This window comes from Thalassophryne amazonica, chromosome 15 (assembly GCF_902500255.1).
Source record: "Thalassophryne amazonica chromosome 15, fThaAma1.1, whole genome shotgun sequence".
NCBI lineage: Eukaryota > Metazoa > Chordata > Actinopteri > Batrachoidiformes > Batrachoididae > Thalassophryne > Thalassophryne amazonica.
The window spans coordinates 59,087,740-59,111,086 of NC_047117.1; the positions used below are offsets into that span (position 1 = coordinate 59,087,740).

The window sequence follows — 23,347 nt, forward strand, 5'->3', positions numbered from 1 at the left end:
TAGTGCAGTTACAAGGAGTAGAAGTGGCGAAAGTAGATGAGTTTAAATATTTGGGGTCAACTGTTCAAAGTAATGGAGAGTGTGGTAGAGAGGTGAAGAAGAGAGTGCAGGCAGGGTGGAGTGGGTGGAGAAAGGTGGCAGGAGTGATTTGTGACCGAAGAATATCAGCAAGAGTGAAGGGGAAAGTTTACAAAACAGTAGTGAGACCAGCTATGTTGTATGGTTTAGAGACAGTGGCACTAACAAAAAGACAGGAGGCAGAGCTGGAGGTGGCAGAGCTGAAGATGTTGAGATTCTCTTTGGGAGTGACAAGAATGGACAAGATTAGGAATGAACATATCAGAGGGACAGCTCAGGTGGGACGATTTGGAGACAAAGTCAGAGAGGCGAGATTGAGATGGTTTGGACATGTGCAGAGGAGGGACCCAGGGTATATAGGGAGAAGGATGCTGAGGATGGAGCCACCAGGCAGGAGGAGAAGAGGGAGACCAAAGAGGAGGTCCACCATTTTCCTATATTGGATAAAGATGGCAAATTATTTCATCACATTGAAATGTTTAGGTTTTTCTTTTATGACTCTTAACAGTTATTTTTTTCTGATAAACAATTTTAGCAGTTTGAAGCAAACATGAAAAATGTATTAGCACCAAAACTAATTCTCAGAGAACTTGTGTGTCCAGGTCATAGGTATTTGGACAATTACCACTTTGACAGTCTACCAGAAGGCAAACGGGCGGCGATTCAAGTCTAGATTTTATTTATTTTATTGGATGAAAATAGGAGAATACGAGGGCAAACCATAAGCACAGGTTCACACTCCGAACCTGAAGGTGGCGGTAAAGAACCGTGAAACTGAACGCTCCCCAGCGGACCACAAAAAGAAGCGCAGCAGTCTCAGCTGCTTGTTAGGGAGTAGCGATGGCTGCCGACAAGCAAAATGAAGTTAAAGTTGCACCAGTGGAAGAAAATAAAGAAAATTTACCAGATGGTGGACTTGGACTGGAAAGTATCCTTCATAAAGTTGTACGGGTAGCATGGGGTTTTTGTCAGAGTAGAAACTAAATTAGCTAGCTAGGTTAGCTTAATGCTACAGCGTTTAGGCTACGTGTCATAATGTCACGTTGTACTGTATGAGGCAGGCATAAAAATCACATACGGTTTGTAAAAATTTGCTGTAAATACACTAACTATTGCTAGTGCATGCAATAGCTTTGGTCACTTGTAAATGGTTTAAATATTTTGATCTAGTTGAATGGCTAATCATGCCCTATGTGCAGCATGTTCCATTCATTGGTGCACTCACGTTATCCTCGTCTTTTCGCTGGCTATGATGAGTTATATTCACAGTTAAATGAATGACACTCGCCCTCTTGGACTCCAGTATGAATATAGTGAAGGTATTTCTTAACAATGATTCGCAGTCTTGCAAATCATCAAGGAGTCCCAGCAGCAGCATGGCCTCAGGCATGGAGACTATCAGAGATACAGGTGAGCTGTGTCCACCAGAACATAAATTATAGACTGCTGTTAGCAATCTGGATGCTCGATGTTCTGCACAGCGCTTCCATTTACCAGATGCATTATGTGGACTGACAAAGTTGTGAAAGACCAACTCATTATTCATTATTACACAGTTGTTTCACCCATTTTCTATACTTGCTGATAACAAGTATGGATCATGGCGGAGAGTGTTGCAGCCATCAATTTCTATTTACTCACTAGGTGGATCCGCTCATTCGCTGGCTGTTGCCAGAGTGCCGTCATCTTGGTTCATGTCAGACAACCAAGCATAAATAGAAATCAGTGGACATGATCAAGGTTTTCAAGAGAGTTTAACCATAAATCTGCATTTTCTGTGCTGTTACATTTATTAAAACTCAGTCCCATATCTGTACTGCCAATATTTGTCCAAACAAAATAGACTTTAATGAATTTGTTGGTTCTAGTCCAGATAGACAATAATACCATCAGTTTGTCAAACACACTATGCCTGCCATGATGCAAGATCTGATCCTTAATTAATTTCATTATGAAGTTAAGTTAAAGATGGGAACTAATCAGGGGTGAAAGTAAGAGCTTCGCACACTCGCATCATATTAAAGATATTAGTATTAAAAACTGCTCTTCATCCACCAGCAGCGCTGCTTTTATGGGGTGCTTCTCTGCGAAAATTCCCAATAAAACAAATGAAATGAAACGGCCGCGCCAGCCAGGGTGAAAGTAAGATTATTCAATAATTTCTTGACCAAGTTGAAACAAATCTGAAAACACGACACTGGAATCTGGAGCATATAGAGAAATGAATCTCATTCGTGTATATTCTTATATTAGTAGAATATACAATGTCAAAGCGGCTGTCATGTCCCAGAAGGCATTTCCATTATATGAATTTGCTCTCACAGAATATCTCAGGATGGAAAACGTGATGTGAAGAAAAATCCTGAGGCTAATTAAAAAGAGATAAATTGACACTTATGAAAGTGAGGCTTCTAATTGAATCGCTTAACAAATTTGGTGAGATATTTATCAGCAATATTTATTTTATAGCTTGGCAGTGCCCAAATACACGAGGAATTTATTTAATGCAAGTGACACAGCAATGACTGCCAGTCTGAGTGACAACATTGTGATGTTCGTCTGTTGGTTCTTGGCTATGTTTACAGTTATTTATAATAAAGTTTAGGTTTTAAACTGTAAAACATTGAGCCTCAATTAGATTTCTTTGTCAAAGGGGTTTGACAACAAAATATTAGAAATAAATGCTGTTTTTGCACCTGTGTGGCTCTTGCTGATTCTAAAGCCCAGGGGGGCTATTGCCCCCATCTCACCTGATAAAACTGTCCAAGTATGGCTTCAGACTGACTTGGATTTGGATTATTACCACTCCACCAAAAAATAAACAAAAAAATGGTGAGACTTGCATGCATTTGCAGCTTCTTTCTGCTTTTATGTTCACCTTGTGCACACTGGCTCTGGTGCACAAATGCACTTTGTACTTGTATCAGAATAATAGGAATACATGTTGTGACAATGGTGATACTTTGTGGCGCTGCTGATCAGTGTATGTTGCTGTGGCACAATGTGAGACAATATACCCATCAAATTTAACATATTGTAGATATTAGCATTACTATGCCTATAATTGTAGAACAATCGAACATAATACATTTTTTTTCAAGCTTTTGACATTTATTTCACCTCAGCAGGCCGCAGCCCATCAAATAAATCTAAAATTAAATTCTGCTCATTTACATGTACGTTAACGGTATTGTAACAGTGGAAACGGTAATTAGTTACATTAGCCGTTACTGAAAAATAATGTTATTTTAACGGCATTATTCCCATCAGTACTGCTGATTAATTGCTACTCTGTACTGCAGAAAACATGGCACACGGCATATACAATAACTGTTAAGGGTCTCTGTTGATAGTTTCTTTCTCCATGACATGGGTGAATTTTTCTTTTTTTCTGACTTATTAATTTCAGACTCTATAAGACATAAAAGTATGTATAATTGGGGCTTGGTCACTTTGAGTGATAGCAGGTGAGCCAATCCTGACTGTGTCCGTAGCTCATTGTCTACTTCATGCGGTTGTTAGCTGTTGTGTTTTGGGTCTCTAGATTCAAGATTCAACACTTTATTGTCATTGTCAAGGTAACAATGAAATTACATTTAGAGCAATTCATACAGTCAGTAACTTGTGCAAAAATAGTAGTGTGACGTAAACAGTACAGTATGTAGGCACATATGTTAACACTGACATGGCAGGGAGGGAGAATAGATTAAGACTGTTATTGTAGAATATTGCTTATGGAATATTTGCTGCATCAATGCAAGACCAGTTCACAGTTATAGCCGGTGTGAGATATTGGAGGGTGAAGAGAGTTGAGAAATGCAGTGTTCATTTAGGCATCTGATGGTCTGGGGTCTCTGATGATATTATGAGTTCAGCGCAGGCGGCGGGAGATGTACACAGTGGAGATCGCTGGGAGGTCAGACCCAATCATTTTTCCTGCTGTCTTCACCACCCTCTGGATTGCCTGCTTCTCTGCCTTAGTGCAGCTGGAGAACCACACAAGCAAGCCATATGTCAGCACACTTTGGATGGCACAGTTGTAGAAATTGATCATAAGCCTTTGAGGGATGTTAAGTCTCTTTAACTTCTTCAGGTAAAAGAGATGTTGCTGAGCTTTTCCCACAGCAGAGGTGATGTTAGTGCCCAAGGACAGATCCTCTGACACTGTCAGGCCCAGGAATTTAAAAGGGCACTCTCTCCACTGGCTCCCCATTTATGAACAGAGGTGTGTGGTCTGTTGATGATTTTCAGATGTCCATGATTATTTTGTTTTTGATGTTTAAGGCCATATTGTGTGTCTTGCATCACTTTGTCAAAAGCTGAACCTCCTCCTTATATGCAGTCTCGCTTGATATGAGTCCGAGCACAGTTGTCAGATTTTGTGACATAATTCATAGGAAGTGAGGGAGAGCAGTCGTGTGTAAAGTGTGTACAGGAGTGGACTTGGTGCACAGCCCTGGGGAGCACCAATATTGACAGAAAACCTATGAGTGATGTCACTTGGACTTTGTCCAGTATATATACAGTCTGTGGTTTAGGTGATACTTGAGGACCAGGGTTGAGAATCACAAGGTTAATTGGTTTAAATTTTGCAATGAAACTTCTAAGGTAAATCTAAGAACCACAATTTGCTCTCGTCATCTGTGTGAACCTATTTTCAGGGGTTACTGCTCCCGCCGACTACGTCGTCTGCGCAAGACTCTGGGCTTCAAGATGGGCAACAGGCACAAGTACATCGGCAAGAAAATTTCAGTTGAAGTGCTTTCAGACAGCAGGTAAGTTACTGTCTCATGTAGAGCTGGGTATCGATTCAAACTTTAAGAATCAATTCGATTACAATTCTTACGAATCAGAATCGATTATTTTGATCCGATCCAATATTGATTTGGGTTAGTGTTATTAAAACCGTTTTTGAGCTGTTACCTAATTGTCTAGTTATACAACGTGATACTAGTATTATATTGACATTTGACAGCAAATTAATGAAGTATTGGTAGTTAATGATGGCTATAACTCTGATTGCACAGACCAATCCCCTTTTCAGAATGATAGAGTAGTATTTTTATTTTACAAACATACTGAAGGGCAGAATTACTGAACAGATTGAGGGCACCAGAGGTACCTTGTTCATTGGCCCTGACACAGGTACATTTCTACACCCTTCCATGTTTTGGCCTGATGTCTTTTCTTTTGGCTTTAAAGTAAGGTTGTAACAAAGATTAAACAAACTATGGCGTAACTTCACAAAATTTGGCCCTCAAAACGCAGGAAATAGTGTTTCAGAGAGTTATAAATTTAAAAATGTTCCGTGGGCAAATGGTCCCGGTCTCCCCTACAAACACTCATGTCTGCAGCTCTGGCTGTGCAGCATGCTGCATTAGAACCTCGCCTACAGCCACACAGACAGACTTTTCAGTCAGTCTTTTCCCACAGCGACGCGGCGATTGCTGGTGGAAAAGACTGACTGAAAAGTCTGTCCACACCAGAGAACCTTTGTGCGCGGTCCCATGGAAAAGGCACATTATGAGGAACGAAAGAAAAACTAAACAAACACTATACTGTGTGAATTAAACAGCAGACGATTCTCTTGTCTTGCCCGCAACAGACGAGTCCCAGTTTTTATGATTGACATCTTTAAATGTTTTTGACAGAGGCTGATGAGATGAATAAATTGTGGATGCGTTGGTTCTTCATTAGAACCAGCGGGTCCACAATCAATTTAGAGAAATGATCATTTTCACACCCTCGGAAACAGCTCATCGTCATCACCGCGAACTGCTCTCACTGCCTCCGATGCGCTTACTGAGTCTGCGGGCTCGGTAAACGCAGCAGCGGACCACTCACACCGCCCTCCTGTCTGCTGTGCGGAGCTGCGCCAAATCTGGCAACAGGTCCAGAGACTACGCTCGCTGTTTTGATGCGGATGTTGACCACAGCCGCAGAACTCCGTGGCCACCAAGAGAAGACTTGGATTCTTTGCAGGTCCCGCATCCGTACCTCCGGAGGCAGTGAGGGAAGGGAGAGTTCTGCGTGTGTCTGTTTATAATCTTCTCGCCCAGAAGGAAAAAGAGAGTGTTTACACAGGAGAGAAAAGTGAGAAAATGTTAATGCCTGTTTGAGAAAAGTGTAGAAAGTGTGTAGTGAGGGGTTTTACAGCCTTAAAACGTCTATAATAATTGCAAAAAATAGTGCTGACTACTTCGCGGATTTCGCTTATTGCAGGTTGTTTTTAGAACATAACTCCCGCGATAAATGAGGGACAACTCTGTGTGTATGTGTGTGTGTGTATATATATATATATATATATATATATATATATCTATAGATCTATAGATATATAGATATATATCTTTGGATGTGTGACTCAAGCTGTGGGAATTAAAATGAGAATTGATTTAAAATCGGCGAACTGATCTTTTCAACCCAGCACTAGTCTCACGTGACTGATGCTGTGGGACAATCAAGAATACCACTCAAACCCTTTGTTTGGTGCACCTTCATAACCACACTGTAAACCAAATTTACTTAACCCATGGCTTTAATCTTCACTTAACAAAAGGCTAGAAAATGATACACCTAGATGTATCGTATCACTGTTAAACTGCAGAAGTATACCGGGGTGTTGAATTCCTATATTTATATGCTACTCATAATTACCAGCTCTGTTGTGTAGTTTTTAAAGATGTTTACTTCAGTTTTCACCCCAGCTGTTTATTGTGGCAGGAAAAGTGATGCAGGCTGTTAACATTATGGAAGGTTGCCAAGTTGCATTCTGCCATCACATTCATTATTAATGGTCCACAATTCACTGCTGACGTATATAGTCTTAGGAGAGCAACACCTTTTCAGGTGTCTTGTATATTGAATGCTGACATAGAGTATCTTAATAAAAGAAGACTTACTTCTAACTTACTTGGCCTTAAAGTGACAGTTTTAAGTGTGTAGTCTGTTTGAAGCCCAAATAGAATAATACAGCATTTTACAAGAATTAAGTCATAGCTGCACTCTTTCAGGTTCCTGTTAATGGTTTTGATGGAGGCGGAGCGGGCATGGAGCTATGCCATGCAGCTGAAACAGGAGGCTAATACAGAGCCACGTAAACGTTTCCATCTCATGGCACGACTCCGCAAAGCTGCCAAGCACAGTGAGAAACTGGAGAAGCTCTGTGAGAGTCCCCGTGTCGACGCAAAAACCAAACTGGAGGCACAGGTACACGATAAACAAATTATGGTTTGCAATATATTCAGGGGAGTTTGGCAGCTGCCCTGGAAAATGTGTTGTCACGAGCAAATGCAACAAGTGTTACAGAGTTTATGAATTTAACATGCATTTGCCAGCAATAGACTGTTGTTACATTGAGCACTCCTGTGCAGTGGTGCACAAAGTGGGGTACAAAGCATTCAATGCGTATTTGTCCAAAACATAATTGTTCTCCGAGCAGACTAAGGACAACCTGATGCCTTCTACAGTGCGGGTACCCAACAGATCAGGACATATATTTTGAAATGGTCTGGTTTGGTCACATCAGTACGACACTTTTTTTTGTCAGTGGTGCGTTAATGGGATTCAATTTCATTGCTAGCAGAAAGCTGAATGACAGATCACAGTGAACACTGATTGTAAATAAATGGAGCGCTGTGGTGGTGTAAAGCTTTTTCAGCTTTTAAAATAAGCATTTTTTATTTTTTCTCCTCTTCCCTTTTTGTTGATGGTGGGACAAACTGGCAGCAGGATGGGAAACGCACCTGCAGCACCATATTACACTGAGGGACCTCTTCAAAAACACTACATTTAGTCACAGTTTATACAATAAGGGATTAAAGTATTTCCAAAACAAGGACATCTTATTTGGACACCAGTGTGTCTGTGATGATGGATCTGGATGAAAGGAGACAATAACAAGTCAGATTAAAAGCCTTGATTTATTTTGTGTGCTGCTGACAGGTCTGTTTCGCATGAGGCAGCCATCCATTTTTGTTAAATAAAAATAAATAAAATACACAATGTAATGGCTTTCTTCCTGTTTGCAGAGATTTGATACAGATGGAAATAGCAGGTTTTGTCAGAAACATTAAAGTGCCTGTCTGTTTCGGGTCGGGTTCAGCCAGGAATATGAGGCTTGAACCACACTTTAATGCCGTCCACATCAAAGACCGATGACCTGTCTGATACAGACTTTTTGGTTTGCGATAAATCCAGAAGGTGTCTGAGAGCCACTGGGGAGAGACCAGGGCAAGCCGAGTGACCCCGAGACCTCTGAGTTAGGGACAAAGTCTGAGAGGTGAGGTCAAGTTCACCTTCTTACAGTGCACCATTTGCTGTTTCCAAACGCCCAAAAAATATTCAGTTTGTGTTGTTTTTTTTGTTTTGTTTTGTTTTCCTTCATGACGACTGGAGCAGTACCCTTAAATGTTTTTGATGAATGAATGGAACGTTGCGTTTTTATAGCATTCTGCAAGCTGCCTAACACATAATGGAAAATTCGACAGTTTTTCCGGCTTTTCTCCTAAAAATAGCTGTCATTTGTGTGAAGCATGTTTCAGTCAAGACATTAAATATAAATTTACACAAGCTATTTTTATTGTAATATTAAATTATTGTCACGAATAAAGCTGTGAAAAAAAAATTGCACAGTGCATACAGGATTACAGCTGTTGGTGGAAATGTTCTCTATTAAATATCATTATTGTTCTGATTGTCACATCTGGGACATGTTTAAGGGACTTTGTTCACCCTTCTTTTGGAAAGTTACGGACATTGCAGCAGGGTTATCCATAGATTCAGTGTTATCCGTGTAGTTACACGGAGCCTAGATGTCGGCAGTAAAATGCTCTAATCCCCACACCGTTCTACATGAATGACTTGCAGAGTACTCTGCGCACAAGCGCTAATATAACAACAGTCTATTGGATTAAAGTAGTTTGTACCACAACCTTCTCTTCTGGGTCTCATCACATATTAAACTGTCATTACTACACCTAGTGGTCAGAATGAAAACCATACTCATCACAAGCTCTGTCTTTGAAGTGAATATAACTACAGTGCTGCACTAAGGAGAATTGCTGCATTATCCTTTTCTATACCACTTCATCATGAAGGTGTATAACTGGGAATACAAAATATCCTCATATAAAATCAACAATGATAATATTAATATTAAAGCAAACAGAGCTCTGGTATCAGAATAGTATCGGTATCAGCAGATATCCAAATCAGGTATCGGGATCGAATTGCAAGTGAAAATATGTGGATCGGTATATCCCTAGTTAGGATGAGGGAAGCTAAAGATATCAAAATGATTAAGGCCCTTGTGGTTAGTAAGCTTATCAAACAAACATGTAGGTTGTGATGTCAATTTTGGTTAAAGGCAAAGAATAGGTGCCATCACAGTAGCTTGTTAGAACGATTGCCTCACACTAAGAAAGTCATGGGGTCAATTCCCACCTGTGGCCTTTCTGTGTGGCATTTGTATGTTCTCCCCATGTTTGTGTGGGTTCCCTCCGGGTGCTCCGGCTTCCTCCCACATCCAAAGACATGCAGGTTAGGTGGAAACTTTGAATTGTCCGTAGGTATGAGTGAGTGAGTGAGTGAGTGAGTGAGTGCAAAGAAAAGGTAAAAATGTGCAAAAGAAAATGCAAATCCAACACACATTAAACAATACAACTAAATTGGAGGTAATCTGGGTGAGTCATCAAAAACCCTCCAGAATGCTTCCCTGGACATCAAAACCCCCAAATTTTCTGGGGACCTTCAGTGGCCGCCAGACCCCTGCTGACAAAGGTCCACTTTCACCCCAAAAAAAAAACAGACACCCCCCCCCCCCCCCCCCCCAAATTTCAGATCCTGGCTGTAGGCTTGAGATTTGAATTGGTATTGACTGAAGTAAAAGCTCTAGAAAAGCTGTCCCCTTAAAATGGGTTTATCCTGAAGTATATAGACAGTGTGACTTTCTATAATGTGATGGCTGCATTAGACACGAGCAGCAATGTTTAGTGAGTGAAATATAATCTTGTTCAGCAGGAGAACAATTTGCCATTTTATTCACTGTCTCCACCTTGTTTTACCTTAAATCCTAGGATGTGATCACAAAAGGCTTTCCGAATGCTTATGATTTGGCTGTGGGAAAATCTTCAGCCTCTTATCTGGGATCGGGTTGCGGGGTTATATGTATGTGTCTATGTGTATATATGTGTGTGTGTGTGTGTATGTATATGTATATATATGTATGTATGTATATATGTATATATATGTATGTATATTCATTTTTGCTTTAATCTAGGGGTTACCAACCCTGTTCCTGGAGGGCATCTGCCCTGTTCCACTCCCAGGCAATTAATGCTATTGGGTGTGCTCGGTCAATCAAGAGCTGGAAAACAGCACTTAAAAAAAATGGGTGTGACTTGAGTAGGTAAACATGGAAAACATACAGGTGCTCTCCAGAAACAGGGTTAGTGACCCCTTCTCCCTGGAACACTCACTATTATAGCTTTAGGAAGCAACTGCACAGTGGGTTAAAGGGAAGCTATGAAATGGCACATTGCATATACCAGTGAACAAATAAAACATTTTCTGAATGAGGAAAATTTTCCTTTGTCTTGTGGACAAGTGATGGGCAGACCTTAATGCCAATCTCGGTGTTATTACTGAATGTCCTGTGAAGCAGCCCACATACAAGGCAATGTATTGGTTGAGCACTCTTAAAATGCCTTCTTTCATTTATTTATTTTTGAAGGCCTACACAGCGTACTTGACTGGCATGGTGGAATTTGAGCTGCAAGAGTGGAAGCGAGCTATGGAGGCCTTCAACAAGTGCAAGTAAGTTTAACATTACTGCACATTTTAACTGCTTAGATTTTTTTTAATTGATAATAATTAACAGTGTACAAGAGATTTTATCTATGTTTATTTGTTGTTGAATATAGATTGCTTTATTTTTTTTTGTTTGTTTTCCCCTGTCTGCATATATAGTAATGGTAAGTGCCACACTGGCAGAACCATTTATGAACATTAATATGCATATATGCAATTTATGCTTACAAGACAGAAGGTATGTAGTGCATGAGTGAATGTGGTGTGTGTGTGTGTGTGTGTGTGTGACCCCCATCCGCGCTTCCCGATCAGCATACAGCATCCTACTCAAAGCCAACTGACAGCTTCTGTCAGGAAGGGCCGACCACCAAAACAACACAAAGACAGACAAGAACGAGAGACAAGTGGTGAAGACAATAACTGTGACGTGAGACATCGAGGAGACGGGGCCCCAACCATACAACATACCATGACAAACAACCATACATGAACAAACAGTGACAGCAACAGTCTGTTGTCTAATTAGTGAGCATTCATACCTTAATCCAGAACACCGTAGTGTTAAAGTAGACCTGCATTGAAATAAATGTGGTCAGATCTCAGAAAGAAATAGCTGATATGTATTTATAAGACCCTTATGAATGCGGTAAAGTAAATCTGCAAGCCCAAATTTGTAATTCAGCGGAGAAATCTTCATTTAAAAATGACAAATTTGCAGCTAAAATTTGGCCCTCAGCGAAAACTGTTTGTACATCCGGGTCATTGCATTGACGTCCGGCAGAAGACGGAGCGCTCCCGCCTTCAGTCCGATCCCGCATTGAAATTGATTTTATCTGTTAGTAATGTTACTGTTATACACATCCTGGTTTCAGCATCCAAAAGTAAGCAGCAATAAATGTGAGATACAGCTCTGCATGCTCAGATCAGCGGTGACATCGACAGCGGGCGACGTTCTTCCCCGACGCCTCACTCTCTGCCCCCGCTGTGCTTACTGAGTCTGCATGCTCGCTAAACGCCGAAGCAGGCAGCTCACATCGCCCCAGTGTCTGCTGTGCAGCCGGCACCACATCTCTGTCTACTGAATGGAGGTGCAGCCAACTTGGCAAAAGTCCAGAGACTACCCTCGCTGTTTTGATGCGGAGCGGCCGGTGACACCTGTTGCTGCAAGAACAGACTTTCCGCAGCGGCGCACGTCTCGGTAATCGGAGCCGCAGAGTTCCGTGGCCGCTGAGAGAGGTTTATATCTTTTTAATGACTTGGATTCTTTGTGGGTCCCGCCTCCGTACCCCGCGACAGTAACACCGGAGGGGAAAGACGGATTTTCAGTGCGACACCACTCAATCAAACGGGCGTATGAAAAAGTCCCCCAAAATAATTTTCAAGCACAAATAAAAGAAATGTGTACTCACCAAACGTGCCGCAAGACAATATGAAGTTTTAAAAAAAAGTAGATCCTTCCGTGTAAGACAAGAAAAAGGTGCAGATGCAGACTGACGTAAATCCACAAATTACAGTTGGCGCGCGCAATGCATACTGGGATAGGGTCTTTTCCCTGACGTCTCAGCAGCGTCCCGGATGTGATGACAGTTTTGCGGAGGGCTAAATTTTAGCTGTAAATTTGTCATTTTTGTTCAAAATGACAGATCTGGGCTTGCAGATTTACTTTACTACATTCAGAAGGATCTTACGTGTAAATATGTCATTTTTTGGTCCAAAGATCTGACTGCATTTATTTCAATGCAGGTCTACTTTAATCCTCTTAAGAGCACCCAAAAACTGAATTGTGGTGACGGCCACAAACACACAACCATCCACACACAGAGACCCAGATCACAGCTAAATATCCGATCACTACTGTGGCTGGTGTGGTGGGCCAAGACAAGAGTACAGAACCTTACCATATGACATGGACCACTCCCGCACGTCAGAAGCCACGCGCCTGGCTGCAAGCACCGACAGAAGTGGGTCCAGGATGCAGGGCCCCGGGGGAACCAGGAGAAAAGGGGCAGCGGAAGGGCACGGGGGCCAGGAAAGGCAGCCCCCGTAGCCACCAGGCAGCACAGCAAACCAACAGGGGAGCGGCCCGACGGCGCCGGAACGCACTCCCGACAACACCCCTCCCCACGGAGGCACAGGGAGCAGCCCCATACCCAAGGCAAGCACACAAGGCGCCGGCATGGGCCCGCCAATAGGGCGAGCCCCAGAACCACGGCCGCCGAGGGCGGGAGCGAGTGGCGGCAAGAATGGGGAGCAAAGGAGCCACCGCAACCAAATCCAAAACACAAGGTAGGGACCACCGAGCCACACGAGGGCGGGGCCCAGCCCCCAGACAAGAGGCGAGGCCCGACCCCGGGGCCAGGAAGACCACAAGGCCCCCCGACAGCCAGGCCCCCAGCGCAACCATGTGCCCCCCAAGCCCCCCCACCCCGGTTCCCACCCCCGCCACCAAAGCCCATGATCAGGAGACCGCCCGAGCAAGACCCATCCCGCGGAGACCATGACGTCCATCCCCCAGCAGCCGCCAGCCCCCCAGTGCCAACATCCGCGCCCCACCACCACCACCCACCCCCACAATGGGCCACAGGACCCCGGGCCCCACAGGCCCAGAGCAGGGCCAGGGGACCACGGCAGAACCGGTGAGGCAGAGCCCCAGACATCCACAGCCACCCGGGGCCAACTCCACGTGCCACACTCACCCTACCTACCAACCCCACCATAGTTGTTACAGTTAATCTCCCTTGCTGTGTACGACCCCCTAAGTGTGCAAAGATAAAGTGTTGCATTAAAAGCAGGGCAAGAGACGGCAGGTGGCAGACTGCCATGGGTGGCCTCGGCACACCGCTGTGCCACAGCCAGCCCTGCAAACCCACCACGGCCTAGTGACCCCGACTCTAAATTGGTGAAGGTGTTTACTAAACGTGTAGAAGTAAGGTGTGTGCATTAAAATTGCAAGGCAGGAGTGGCGGATGGGGATCGCAGTGGAAGGCTGCAGCGCACAGCTGCGCCACAGACTGCTGATTGTTTTATTATAATGCCTAATTGTTTGGCAGGGATGGTGTGTTGCAGTTTTCTTTGATATGAAATTTCCTTAATTTGACACAGTTGCATATGACGTCCAAACACTATCTTAGGGTCTGTAATAAAATGTACTTTTTTGTATTTTCTTGGTAGTTTTGTAGTTTCGTAGTTTAGTTTTGTAGTTTCATTCTCTTCATTCTCACTGTGTTAAGATGTTGTAATGTAGGTGTAATGTCTGTTGTGGTGAGCAGTGTTATTTCTTGTGTGTAGTACTGTTATTCTTTTAATTGACTAAAAATTAATTGCTTTTTTTAGTCAAAAGATTTTGGGAGCTTTGTACTAGTGTGCGGATTTTCCCTCTTTTTTGTCTGCAATTCTTGATTATCCTGCACCTGGCCTAAATCAGGATTGGATGTGCGCACAACTACTATTTTTTTTCTAGTACTATTAGTCTGCCTGAAAGCAAGCTGAACTTAAATTTTTTTTCCAGTTTTTAATCTGCAAGGTTTTATTTGTCAGATATGTAGTTGGGTCTACAAATATCGATCTATAATGCAAGATGTGTCTGTGGATATGTGGCTCGCATGTCTCTCTGACTGTTTGTCAGATCAATCTCAACTTTTGAATATGGCTTGTGCATGGCACAATGATGTGTATCCTTTTATTATGATAATTTTGAAATAAATAAGAAATAAAGAAATAAACAATACACAAACACTCTGAGAGATATATGACCCACAGACACACAGACGCTTCTTGCTTTATTATCACAACATGGCATGTTCTCACGTGACAGCTTCAACAAAGATTGTCGATAAAGCTCCCACTTTTCTATAGGAATACATACTTTCTACGGGCAGTATACTAATTTGGATAATGGCACAATTTTGGGATTCTGTCTTTATTTAATTCAAAGCTGTTGGTGGGTGATGGGAGCATATTTGAAGATTGGATATTATAGGCTTCTGTGGATGTGATTTGTGAAACTGGAAATGTTGCATCATTTGACAGTTGTATCACTGGGCAAAGCTTCATGGTGGAGTGGAACAGAGAAGGGTTTTAAAACAAAACAACAGATCATATGCTCTGGGCTCAGGTTTCATGTGCCTTCTGGTAAACTGTAGCAGACATTTCACATCTTATTTTAAATAAAACCCTGGTTGTACCGGTATACTTTATAACTGTAACTTTTAGAGTTGTCTTGGTGGGTTCCCTCACTTATGTCCTCCTCGCATGGTCTCTAAGGCCCAATCTCAGTTCTCTTTTGTACCCCTTCCCCTTCCCCTTGGCCCTACGCCTACCCCTTTAAAACAAGGGGTAAGGCGAAGGGGTATGCCTTAGGAGGGGAAAAAACTGCCCGTCTCAAACTGCCATCTTCACTGTTTGTCAACATGGCAACCGAAGCAAAACTTGTTGCAGTAGCCTGTTTGCTCTTTTTTCTCGCCTTTCTGCATAAATGCAAAGAAATAGAAGAAGTTGCAGATTTCTTCGATGCATCGCAATCATGTCGGAGAATTTTGTGGTATTAATAATTAATTAATTTGTAATTTATAATAATAACTAATAGTATTAATTAATTAATGTTAATAATACTGATAATTGGTCATTAATAATAGTAATAATTAATATTGTTAATTGATTAATCATTAATTGATTGATCAGGAATTAATTAATGAATTCATTAATTGGTGATTGAAATAAAACACTTGAAATATATCCGTCTGTGTGGAATGAATGTATACATTATACAAGTTTCACTTTTGTAATGGAATTACTGAAATAAATCAACTTTTTCATGATATTCTAATTATATGACCAGCACCTGTATGTATGTATGTTCTGGGCTGCATCTAGTTCTGTTAACCTTATTTCTTTTTCAAATTCTCCAATTTTTTACATCCAATCCTATTTCCTTTAGAAATTTCCTTGACAAATAATGTCAGTCTATTAGGACGTCAGGTTATGTGTTACACAAACGTGTGTGTGTGTATATATTTTCCAACTTACTCCCATTGATGAAACTTCTCATTTTCTGCCCGAAAGCTTATTAGGAGATGAGTGAGCTCAGGGCTCCCTGTTTGTTTACAAAATACACACACGCGTTACAGACCTTGAAATCCAACAGCAGGGATCGCTATTATCCAAAGATTAATGAACATACAAATTAACATGCTTATCCTTTATCATGATTTTCTCCATTGTGAGATATAAAAGTGTCTTATCGTAGCGTTGGTGTATATATGCATTATAACGCCTCAGCACATGAGCACACAAGTTAACGATATTCTTCAGAACGACAATATGCGCAACATGCATCCAGCATCATAGACGTTGCTGTCATAGGCAGTTGCCTGTAAAGTTTTTTTTTTTTTTTTTTGGCCAAGTTATAACTTCCTGAACAGCGTAATTTGTAATGAAAGCCACTTTCATTTGTGCAGCTCTGGGCGCTGTTTGTTTCTGTGGAGACAGCGGTAAGCTCCTCCTACCCCTCTATATGGAGTGTGCATCCAGAGTCACTCCGTTTGGAGGGGTTTGTAGCCCTCTGCCTACCCCTCCGCCTCGCTCCAAAAAGAGAATTGAGACACCCCTTAAGTATTTTGAGAACTCCTTACTCCAGGCGGATTTAACATACTCTGTATTTCTTCTTGACTGATGTAAATTAAAGTATTAACTGACTCACGTACTGTCCTCTGGGGAAGCTGTTGTTTTTCATCTGCTTGACACCACAGATAAACATCTGCGTGGTGGGCCTCATAATCAGTTTAGGACCTGGTTGCACCTGTCAATGTTAAACTCACAGATCTCTGCATATCGTTTCCCCTGTAATTTTTATTCTGCAATTTCTTTCTGGAAGCGGCAGTTGATAGTTCCAACTCTCAGCGATATTTTTGTTTCACTTTGTTGCCTTCTGGTTACAAATAAATTACACCTGCAAGAACTGTAGTGTGTCCAGTGAGTGTTGCCTAATTGTGTGAGAACCAGTCACACTTTTGTTTCGTTCATGTGGAATAGAAAAATTTAGACAGTGTTGTTACTTATTTATTGACACGATCTGTATGATTGCTCCAAAATGCAGATTATATGTCAAATTAAGATTTTCAGTGGTATGAGGTCATCCTCTATCACCACTATCAGACTGTTATCTCAAGACTGAATATGAATGAAGTGTCTGTTAGTTGCAAATTCCAGGCTCATGTATTCTTTATAAAATTGATGATACTCATAGTTGTGGTACTTGTCTATGAACACATCTGTGACATCTTGTCAGGACCATCTATGAGAAGCTGGCCAGTGCTTTTACTGAGGATCTGGCAGTGCTGTATCGCCAGCGTGTGGAGGAGATCTCACCCAACATCCGCTACTGTGCATACAACATTGGTGAGCATGACATACGATGATGGGGCATAAAGGGCTTCTTCAGTAGTTTTTGTGTTAATTCCAAATGCTTTCCATCACCTTAATGTGGTGGTTTGAGACTGTACATCTCCCAAAGTTCAAACCACACAATGAAACTGATTTTTGTCCTGCAGGTGATCAGAATGCCATCAATGACTTGATGCAGATGAGATTGACTGGAGGTGGTGGAGGGATGATGGCTGAAAAGCTGGAGGTGAAACAAAAACTATTCTTAACTTTACAGTCTATGCTAAAATGTATCAGAAAATCCATTTAACCTTTTTTGTTTTTCCTCCTCCCCCTTCTCAAGGCTCTGATCACTCAGGCGAGAACCAAGCAGGCAGCCACCATGAGCGAGGTGGAGTGGCGAGGGCGAACAGTGCCCGTCAAGGTTGACAAGGCCCGCGTTTTCCTTTTGGGTCTGGCCGACAATGAGGCTGCCGTTGCACAGGTCAGTATTTTATTTCTGCTTATTTTTAAGTGTTAAAGTGCCTTGCTCACAAGATGTTGAACTGTTCATTAGCTGTGCATACCCACACTCATCAGTACGTCATGACTTTATCCTGTTTTCGCATTCATGTTTGTTTTGCTGTTGCCTGCTGAGATACAGCGCAATTTGTCACTTTGTGCACATCACGCAAATCACTGTTGCCATCATAGGTTATTGAGCAATAAACCACGTCACACCTCCTGTTACTGTTGTCATAAGTGTTGATACTTTCGGTATCAATTTGACACCACATTTCAAAATGTGACACTTCCACCTCATCTGAATGTGTGATGCTTTTCTGTGCCTCCAGTGGAACATAGTGCATCAGAGGCTGTCTGCTTTTAAGGCTCTGTTCACAAGAACTGTTTTGATGTCACTGCAACTCTTCAGGTTTTATGCAGTTACTACGTTAAAAGCAAATCACTGTGGCCGTACATCTGTATTTGACAATATTGTGGAAACTTTGCAATTAATCTATGGTTCTTATTGCTTGCTGAAACATGGGGAGGTCCTCATGGTTCACTGATAATCTATGTTCTGTTATGCCACTAGTGGTTTGCTTGAGCATTGTCGGATGTCAGTACCGCTGTAAGCTCCCAAAGCCAGTAATGTGGCAAGGTTTAATCCTTAAGGCTGTGCTTGGATAGTAGCATATTGCTGAGATGAAACACAGTCCTGAATGTCAAATCTGTAAATACCATCATGAGTTGGAGAGAGTGTTTTCTCCAGTTTGCAGAGTGTTTTATCTGGCAGATTTCTTTTAATTGACCAGTCGGCCTGCAGAAGCAGTTTGACTGTGTATCTGATAACTGCTAGTTTTCTTCAGTAGGTGGCGATCTTCTCTGTAAAGTCCAAACTGTTGCATTCATTCCCACCCTCCACAATCTCAGCACAACCTGCAGACATACCTGTCACACCTACTGCTACTCAGATCTCTGGTATGTTGCTTTTCTCATTCCCGCATTCTGTACATTGCAGCCACACAGGACTATACCCAGCACTTCTACACTGCCTGGACAATTATAAAGTTTCCAATTCACCTAACCTGCATGTCTTTAGATGTGAGAGAAAGCCGGAGCTCCCGGAGCGAATCCACACAAGCACGAGGAGAACATGCAAACTCCACACAGAAAGTAAAATAGGTAGCTGACATTTTTCAAGGGTGGTAATAAATTGTGCAAAGTTTCTATAATGAGTTGGAATGGTGTGTGACTCCAGAATGTTTTAGAACCTTATACCGCAATAGTTTTTTGAAGAACTCAACCCTTTATTTCCTGTTAATTACTGCCTTAATGTATTTATAAATTTAGTTTCTTATTATATACACACTATTATTATTATTATTATTAGTAGTAGTAGTATTATTATGATTTTATTTTTACTTCTATTTTGTCATTTATTTTTTAAATGGACCACAATGGAAATAAGTGTCTTCATTTTCTTATAATCCCTGTAGTTTTAACGTATTTACAATGATAATATGCACTTACATTGAACTTACTAAACAAAATCATGCCCACGCACTCGCGTTTTTAATGTATAGATGATTTATCACCCCCTGCTGGATTGGCATGCGAGTCCATAATGTAAATGTCAATGTCCGTTGATCAGTGTTGTTAGTTAATGTATGTAAAGTAAGTCCCTTCGGCTGCTCCCTTGTTTGCACTCGGGGTCGCCACAGCAAATCCAAGGTGGATCTGCATGTTGATTTGGCACAGGTTTTACGCCGGATGCCCTTCCTGACGCAACTCCACATTACATGGAGAAATGTGGCAGGGGTGGGATTTGAACCCAGAACCTTCTGAACTGAAACCAAGCGCATTAACCACTTGGCCACCACCCCTGCTGTTGTTAGTTAATGTATGTAACTTCTCTAAAAATATAAATCCTATCAGTGTTTGGTTTTGCCGCCATTCATCCTTGACCCAAAATACATAAACATACCAAACGGCAAACGTCAGCTCTCCACAGTTTGTGCGTGATCAAAATTGCACAGCTTTTTGTCTTTTCTGTAATCTGCTGTAAGTAGGTGCTTTTAATTTGACAAACGGAGACTGGCAGAAGACATTAAAAGTAATACACCTTTCACTTATGGTACCAACATGACACTTAAGTCACTCATGGTAACAGCATCATAACACTTAACTAAACTGACTAAACCAATTGAACTACAAAAAGACAATAAATCAATAACACTGTTAAACTAACATGAACCACAATAACCTTTAAAGCCTCAAAACCCTAAATTTCCATGGTGCATTGCAGCACAATGTTCATTGCTTGCTGGTTAGCTAAAATGGCTAATTTCTCAAAAAACATTTGACCTATCAACTTTCTGTATTCACAGCGTTTATCCTTGACTCAAAATACATAAGCCTATCAAATGGCAAATGTCACCTCTCCCCGGTTTTGCTGTGATTGAAACCATACATACGGACACACAGAGGCCGCTTGGCTATTATAATATAGCTGCAGGTAATTTCAGCAAAATAGGTGAAACTAATTATATATATCAGAAAATCAAAGTGTAATTCTTATCATTAAACTGTGCACAGTCTTTCACCCTTGGCCTTTGGGAACAGGAAATGCTTTGGGTCTGAGATGAAGACACCTGCAGTCTCCTCCCTCCTGTAATCTGTTCATTAGGCCTTTAACAGAGAATGCTTGGCAGGTTGAGCCAGTCGTGTTGGGTGTTGTCAGGGTGTTGGCATGTGTGTCTTGCACTGAATCACACCAGCATTCTGGATGGATACAAGCAGCCTTAAAGCACATCAGTTATTGTTGAGATAAATTTCTTGCATTCCGGTACAACGTAGCATGTTTTCTGTGTCTCAGACATTTCAGTATAACTGTGTCATAAGTCAAATGTTCAATATCGAAGTCTCACAATCTCTCATTATCTAAAACACATCAACATCCCATCTCTCTACAAAAAACCTTTTTACATTCTGACAGTGTTCATTTACTTGGCCTTTCATAAATGAACATGTTTGTAATCTAAAGAGATTTGCAGCAGCTCAATAAAGGTCTGTTGTAAAAGCATGACCTTGGTGTGACTGGAGATGAAGAACAAGCTTGTCATTCACAAAGAATGGAACCCTGAAACTCAGAGGTTTCTGACTGCGGATGTGACAGGAATGTGTCCGCATCCTGTTAGACCACATACCTGTCTCTCGCTTGGCCACAGACACATTCCAGCTTAAAACTGTTGCGCTTTGTATTAAGTTACTATGGCTTGTAGTATGAAATATTTGTGTTTGAATGGTTGCCTTCTACGAGTGAGGGGCCTTGAAATTCCACACTAAATTATGTCCATGTTTATTCTCACTTAGTTGTACATGTTGTTATATATTTATTTTGCAAGTTCTAACTCTGTTGAAATGCAATTTGAATTAAATCAATAACAGCTGAATTATCAGTGTTGCACTTGTTACTGTTGTATCCAGTTACTACAGTGCTTCCTCCTTTTTGATTTGTAGTACTGTAAAAATCCCCACATTTTGTAAAGTCTACAAATTGCCTTCAGTGTTTCTCCTGTAGTAGTAAAGGACTGGGAGGCTGCCAAATCAGACATTTTTTTTTAATTATTGTGCCAACAACAACAACAAAAAATGGCAACAATATAATGCCTAATAGCCATCAATGTGGATGTTGGTAATCGTTTCAGCACATCCGTAGGTACAGTTTAAAAAAGGTGACAGATGAAGGATCACACCTTCAGTGGGGTGGTAGTGGGTGGGTAGGGGGCATGTTTTCTGCTCCACATATTAGTTAAATACCTGTTTAAAAACATTTGTTATAAATGGAACTCTGACTAAAGCGATTTTCATATGAAGCCCTAATGCTGCATTTACACATAGGCAGGACGTGTTACGAATGTCATATTTGCGTCATTCTTGGTACATTCCTGACATTCTTAACGTGACTTAACGCATCTGAATAGGTTTCTTAATAGTGCGTGTTGGTGCGTGATATTTGTGATTTTCGTGGAGCATGTTTTTGGCTGTCAAAAAAATCTTCCACGAATGTCACACACCACTCATTTCGCCTCATGTTGTAGAGGTCGCAACTGAACATGTTCATCTGTCTTGGTTAGTGGTGATCCTTAATAGAGCATGACAGTGTTCTTCTCTGATGTGTGCATAATTAAACCCTGCTGCACTGCATTCAGTTTCATTGCTGCAGTATGCTCAAGGACAGTGACGCCAAGTCAGCTAAAAGTCTCGTTTCAATGCTCATCAGTGCGCTCCTGCAGGTGTTCCACCTGCTGCTGTGCCTGATGTTTGGGAAAACGCGCGAGACGAGGGGAGGTGATGGTCTAGTGGTTAAGGTGTTGGGCTTGAGTCCAGAAGATCATGAGTTCAAATCCCCCCCGACTGGAAAATCACTAAGGACCCTTGGGCAAGGCCTTTAATCCCCTGTTGCTCCCGGTGTGTAGTGAGCGCCTTGTATGGAAGCACCCTGACATCGGGGTGAATGTGAGGCATAATTGTAAAGCACTTTGAGCATCTGATGCAAATGGAAAAGCGCTATATAAATGCAGTCCATTTACCATTTACGAGAGTCGCGTGGAGCCACACACCTGGCTCTGTCCATCTCCTCCTCCTTTCTGCACCACTCCATGGCACAGAGCCCAACTAAGCATGCAATTACAAAGTTCTTCTGCTGTGGATTTTGAGGAGTAAACTGGAGAGATCGGAATTCTTCAGCAGCTGATGGATGAATATGGGGTGTGTGTGGAGACAGTTTGCCTTATTCACAACGTGACAGAACGTAACGATGTGCTGTTGCGCGCAGCAGCGCAGAACAGTATTCTTGACCGTGCATAATGGTTCCTGATGATATTTTGCCAGCAACACATACCATTAATTGTAATGCGTGGTAACAGGTTGCAGCAGTTCCTGAGGACACCTGACGCCTCTGCCTCAAATCATCACATTCGTGAGCAGCGGCTAAGAATATATACTTCGTGACTTGTCGTCGTTCTGTGTATACACAGCACAAGTTAAGTCTTGGAAATATGGTCTAGAATGTGTCCACCTTTTAACTTCCTGGGAGTGGATTTGAAAATGCATATGTTAAAGTTCTACAACACAGTGTTTGACACCTCTGTGACATATGTAAAATAAATATATCCCGAATGCTTTTAGTTTGACCTCAGATTTTTATAACACCCCCCCAGTTCAGTGACCCAAGATTTCCACTCTGTTCCAGAATCAAACAAAAAAATCCAATATGCAAAGTAAAAGAAAAAAAAAAAGAAAGAAAATCAGCACAGAGCAATACTGCCTGAATTGATCAGATTTAAAAAAAAATGTGAAAATGCACTTTGAATCATGCTCACTGTGTTCATGATATGGCATCTTTTGTTTTTCTTTTGTTCTAAATCCATAGGTTACACTGTTTAATTTTTCATAATAAAATATTTGGGGTTCCCCTCCCCCTCCCTTGTGAGTACCAGGCCTGTAAAAAATTCTTGAGGTAAATGGACTGCATTTATATAGTGCTGTTCCATCTGCATCAGATGCTCAAAGTGCTTTACACATCAATGCCTCA

General features: G+C 41.6%; 1 protein-coding gene across 1 annotated transcript in view; it reads left to right on the plus strand.

The window, feature by feature from the left end:
• Positions 1 to 918: 918 nt before the first annotated feature.
• srp68 (signal recognition particle 68) overlaps positions 919 to 23,347 on the plus strand; it is a 35,619-nt gene continuing 13,190 nt past the window's right edge. Inside the window, exons 1-8 of the mRNA XM_034189337.1 lie at positions 919 to 1,006; positions 1,422 to 1,488; positions 4,740 to 4,853; positions 7,092 to 7,287; positions 10,811 to 10,893; positions 17,174 to 17,283; positions 17,436 to 17,515; positions 17,612 to 17,752. Of these exons, the coding sequence (XP_034045228.1) occupies positions 919 to 1,006; positions 1,422 to 1,488; positions 4,740 to 4,853; positions 7,092 to 7,287; positions 10,811 to 10,893; positions 17,174 to 17,283; positions 17,436 to 17,515; positions 17,612 to 17,752 (879 nt within the window). The remainder of the gene's footprint in view (positions 1,007 to 1,421; positions 1,489 to 4,739; positions 4,854 to 7,091; positions 7,288 to 10,810; positions 10,894 to 17,173; positions 17,284 to 17,435; positions 17,516 to 17,611; positions 17,753 to 23,347) is intronic.